At 33.2% G+C, this 5,382-nt stretch overlaps 1 protein-coding gene across 1 annotated transcript; it reads left to right on the top strand.

The window, feature by feature from the left end:
* Positions 1-415: 415 nt before the first annotated feature.
* Positions 416-1,394, top strand: LOC134255437 (BTB/POZ domain-containing protein KCTD2-like). Its single transcript, XM_062737974.1, has one exon. It carries the CDS (start codon positions 686-688, stop codon positions 1,163-1,165), a length of 480 nt encoding a protein of 159 aa, XP_062593958.1. The 5' UTR covers positions 416-685; the 3' UTR covers positions 1,166-1,394.
* Positions 1,395-5,382: the final 3,988 nt, after the last annotated feature.

Genomic DNA, 5,382 nt, shown 5'->3' with positions numbered 1-5,382 from the left:
GTGGTGCATTCTGACAGATTAAAACCTTATTTGGGAGAAAATAAACCAGAATGGATTATTAGTGAGACTATGGATAGTGAAATAACGGGTAGAATTTTGGCTAGTGATGGTGAAAATATTCATTTAGATGGGATTGACAATGACATGAGTGGTGATGTTGTGAAGATAAGTGATGACGAGAATGTTGATGGTGATGTTTGTGATTTGGATAACATTGGACATGTGCAGTGTAGTGACAGTGTATTTAAAAGTGCATCTAAGGAGAAAAGTGAAGCTAGAAATGAGAAACGTGCAAAACGAAATTATAAAGTGCCCACTCAATATAGTGACTTCTATTTATATTAAGATTGGTTGCAGAGTGCTGTTCATTTATTTAATCTTTGTTTTATATTTTCAGGTAATAACTTACGTGTGCAATGTGTGTGAAAAATTTAAGTCAGAGAGCCTCTATGCAGCAAATAGGCATGCACAGGAGCAACATAGTGGATTCAAGTATAGTTGTAAGGAATGTAATGCAACTCTTTCGAGAAAGGACCAAGAGCATGGGAACTGCAAAAGAGGATTCGGCTACAGCATTGTTAATTTACGCACGGATTCTACAGGAAGCCAAGCAAAAGAGGAGTTAGAAAAATGGAGTAAGAACATCCTTTCATTACAAATTACTAAAATTTCCGTCCGAAGACCAATGCCATCCAGATCGCGAACAAGGTCAAGGTCACCGTTAGTGAGTTCGGTTAGTAAGGAATATGACGAAATATCTATAGAAGCAGACGATCAATTCGACAAAGAAGAAGATGAGTTGAGTGTCATCAAACAAATGGAACAAATGCAGAAAAACATGGTGCAGTTAGATGTTGGTGGATATAAATTCAAAACAACGAAGGAGACGATAACATCTATCCCATCAAAGTTGGCAAAGTTGATGCAAATCAAATCTTCTAATGGAATTATTCCGTCTTATTTCTTGGACAAAGATCCGAAGCATTTAGGAATAATTTTAAATTATCTGAGAAACAATGGACGAATAGATGCCAGAATTTTACCCGATGAGAGCAGTGGTCTAGCAGGTATCATGGAGGAGTGTAAATTTTATGGACTTGTGGAATTAGAAAGCGTGGTGAAAAAGAGACTTGATATGTGCAGATGTCGACACGTGATGGAGTAAACCAGTAAAGAGAAGACTTTTTGTCAATGCTTAAAGTTTGTGTGTGTTTGTACATTTTATGATTTTAAATTGGTGTAAAGCAATTCACTACAGTCAAAGTTAAATAGTTTAGGGACTAAACTTTTTAAAGAGGGGGGTTATGTTACAAATTTACATTTCACCTTGATAGGTAAGTTTTGTAACTCTCTTTATCCTGATAATTGTTTAATGATCTAATTTTACAGTAGTGAATTGCTGTGTAAATACATTGCTGAATGTTTCTTTGTTAATTTGTATCACTTCCCAACTTCTATTTATTCACAGTGGGGTGCCGTCTGGTAGGGGGAGTTTCTTAACCAGCATCTCTATTAATTCGCAGTATATAACTGTTATTGAGGGGATGACCAGTATAAATAGGGTTCAATTGGTTAATTGCTCTGTAGACTTGTTGATTATTTTGAAGATGTCGGAGGCTCAGTTAAGACGGGCTAGAGAGGATTTGGTAATTAAACATTTATTATAGTTTGGTTAGGATTTACCAAGTGACACCTGATATTTCACCGAGATCTTTGGTAAAATTATTACACACCAAGGGCTTTCGGAGAAATTATTGGTGATTAAACTAAATTATTAAACGGCTATTACTTCTCTTATTCCTGGAAATTAATACCAGCACCAATTTTGCACCGAAATTTACCAAGGTGTTGTGTATTGGTGACTTGGTTAATCTTGGTAAACACTGCATTGCACCGAAATATTTACCAAGGTGTAGCTCTGGTGATTGGGTTACACCGAAATATTTACCAAGGTGTAGCTCTGGTGATTGGTTAAAATCTTAGGGATTTGTAATAAATATAAAGTTATTTATTGAAAATTACATATAGTTTTAATAGGAAATTATTAGGTAAGTTAGGAGAATAAAAGAAGTTGGGTTGATTTATTTTAATAATTTTTCATGACTTTCATTTTCTTTAAACTGTAAATAAATAGTAGAATAGAATTGGTTTTATTACTAAAAGAAAGGTAAAGGTTTAATACAAGGTTTACTTAATCAAATTGATACATTGGGATTTATATATTGGGATTTACTAGTGCAGTGGATTATAGTGTTACAGTGTGTGATTCAATATGGAGTATTAAATAATTTTCACAATAAAAACCAACGTTCCCTATAAAAATTGTGTTGACGAGTTCGCCTCGCGTCACAATATATACAGTTGTATATGCAAATCGTTAACTGCATACAGTAGACTTCATGACGCGGTCCTGGTGCATTGCATGTAGCATCCAGTGGACACAATATTTCTAATCCTGGTGCATTGCATGTTGCAACCAGTAGACATCATAAAAAGTCTTGATACATATCATTAACTGCATACAGTAGACTTCGTGACGCAGTCCTGTTGCATTGCATGTTGCATCCAGTAGACACAATATTTCTCATCCTGGTGCATTGCATGTTGTTACCAATAAAAATAAAAAAAATTGTTAATCTTGTTGTAAATATAACTACAAACAGTGAATATGATGACGCAGACTTGGTATAAAGTATGCTGCATTCAGTAAACATTTTTAAAATGCTTTTATCCTGGTGTATTGAATTTTGCAATGACATGCATACATAACACATCATGATGTGTCCTAGTGCATTGTATTTTGCTACCAGAGTTTGATGGGTTTGGACACGATTCAGGCGGGTAGAGGTTAGGGTTACATCTAAGTATAAAGAGGTTTGGCTATGGAATAGCATTACTACCAATACTTGACATAATGAAGTGGTATTGTTTCCTACAATTAAACCCGGATATAGTTGATAGCATGTGTAAACTTTGTAAAATTAATGTAGATTCAATTCTTTTAACTTTAGAATTAAAAAAAGTACTTTTTGATAAGTCTTAATGGATAAAACGTGAAGAACTTTTATTTCCCTGATTTGATTGACCCTGTAAAATAAATCCATGAAATAAATGGATAATAAATTACAAATAAAGTATTGTACTGGAGGATTGGACGATAATTTTTTTTTAGAAGAATCAGTCGAATCACACTGCGTTGTCTTCAGTTTGTGTACGCTTTGATCAAGAATACGGACATCATCACGATATTGATGTTAAATATCGTTTCTTTTTATGTAATTAATCACTATTATATATTTATTTCTTCTATAACTTTGCATATGAGATTAAAATTGTAACACTTATTCAAATTTTGTATTTTTGTTTATTTTATAAAATTTAAGAAATGGTCAAGTTGAAAGCAAAATCAAGGTCAAAGGGTCAATTGGCTGGTACCCAAGGGAAGGTATATACACTTTCTGAAAATGTAATAAGTGTTCAGGGAACCATGGTTTTGGTTGTGAGAACGTAAAGTAAAATATCGGAAAAGTTTTTTCACATCTACAGGACACCAGTAATCATCCATCCAAAGACGATTTGGCTACTTCATAAAATGTAAGAGGAGTTCTGGGATTCAGATTTATTGAGAAAAAAAACATCTTTTTGCTCCTATTTGATTCCAGGGTGAAAATAAAAATATAAAACCTTATTACACATTGACAAGACACTACCATTCATCTTCTTAAAATGTACGAGAGTTCATGAAACCAGGTTTTTGTAAAAGAGAAAAACACATTTATCGATCCCCCTTTGACTGCCATGGTAAAATTTAAAAGTCCAAAACCTTCTACTAGACACAATCTATCATATTCCAAATCGAGAAGATTAAACAATATACCCGGATTTTCTTTAGAATATGCGGATATAAAACCTTTTTAATAAATAATCCTTTATTGATTCGAGGACAATTGTGACTTTAACTTTGTATTTTAGTAAGTTTCTCACTGCGTTTAGTCATGAAAACTTACAAACACATGTGCCGATACCGATGATTACATATTTTATTGAACAAAAAAGAACGGGGAAAGATTTCGCCCGCTCTCTCGTTCCTTACCTTCATCAAAAGAGTTTACAAGAAACATATATTGACGCAAGCGTCAAAAATCGGCCGCAAACCAATTAATTGTTCCATTGATAAAGTAATTGAAAACTGACATTTGCGTGACCTGTCTTTAAGATTTCTTAAATTTATCTGTTAAAATATCCTCGTGACATGAAACACTTGCATGCGACATTGCCGATTTTCTTCATGCATAATGCATAAACAATATTATATGTATAAACAAACTGTCCATAGACCTCTGCGTCTCTGCACTCAGTTTTGTACTTAAGGATTTCCATCCCTAATGGGACCAAATTCTCTACCCTTAAATGTCCGTCAAGTACATAATACTCTGATATTATATTAAAGTATTTTAAAAATGAAAAGGATTGACCGCGAGAAAGTTTAAAAAATTTCATTAATTAAGCAGTAGTAAATTAACAAAGATTGCATTGAAGTCTATGGGGAAAAGCGTTTATTCAAACTAAAAATTTAAATACTTTGAATATCAATAAATCCTGCGGTGGAAAGATGCATCGAAACATTAAAAACAGAATAACAATTGAAAACAATTTTTTACCGGTTACAATTTTTTTCAATTGATTTTTTTTATTAATTAAAAAAAGGGGGAGATAACTCTTACCAAAATTCAAGGTCATAAACTAAGACACATCCCACTATACATTCTAACAGTAATAAATGGGAAGTATGTCTAAATAAACTGAGTATTCAATGCCTACTTATCTGTTATGTATTTAATTCATTGAATTTGATCCTATTAGGGATTGAATACCTTAAATTAATTGTAAACGAACTGCTCTAGCTGGTGGAAGTTTGATGTTTAAGTAGTTTTTACATAAAAGTACAGAACTAAAGTTTAAACTACGCTATAGTTTTACTTTTAAAAAACGCAACAATAATGAAATATGTGTAGCTCCTCGCTCTCTCTCTTAGAGGATATTACTCCCCCCCCCCCCCAACTCCCTCTAGATCCACCACATTTCTTCTCTTTCAGTCTCTTTGTTTTGGAGTTGAGATGTGGCGGGAAAATGCTTGGCACATTGTAGAACGCCTACTCTCCTGGACCAAAATGTTGTAAGGTTTTATGCTTTTAAGAAATAAATATTTCATCAATTTTTTGAAAATTTTCCACGTCATTTTAAAATAAATACAACAAATCCTGTTTATGCTGTTTAAAAAGAGAAAGTAAAATTGTTGATATACAATATGTACAACGTGGTCTTTGTTTTAGACTATGCCTACATATAACTTCACCGCACTTCAGTCTTGTCGGAGTTTGT

Source organism: Saccostrea cucullata, unplaced genomic scaffold (assembly GCF_032062105.1).
Source record: "Saccostrea cucullata isolate Sc308-1 unplaced genomic scaffold, CSIRO_AGI_Scuc_v1 ctg1402, whole genome shotgun sequence".
NCBI lineage: Eukaryota > Metazoa > Mollusca > Bivalvia > Ostreida > Ostreidae > Saccostrea > Saccostrea cuccullata.
The sequence above is the reverse complement of the archived record's forward strand: the minus strand, read 5'-3'. Positions and strand labels throughout refer to the sequence as shown.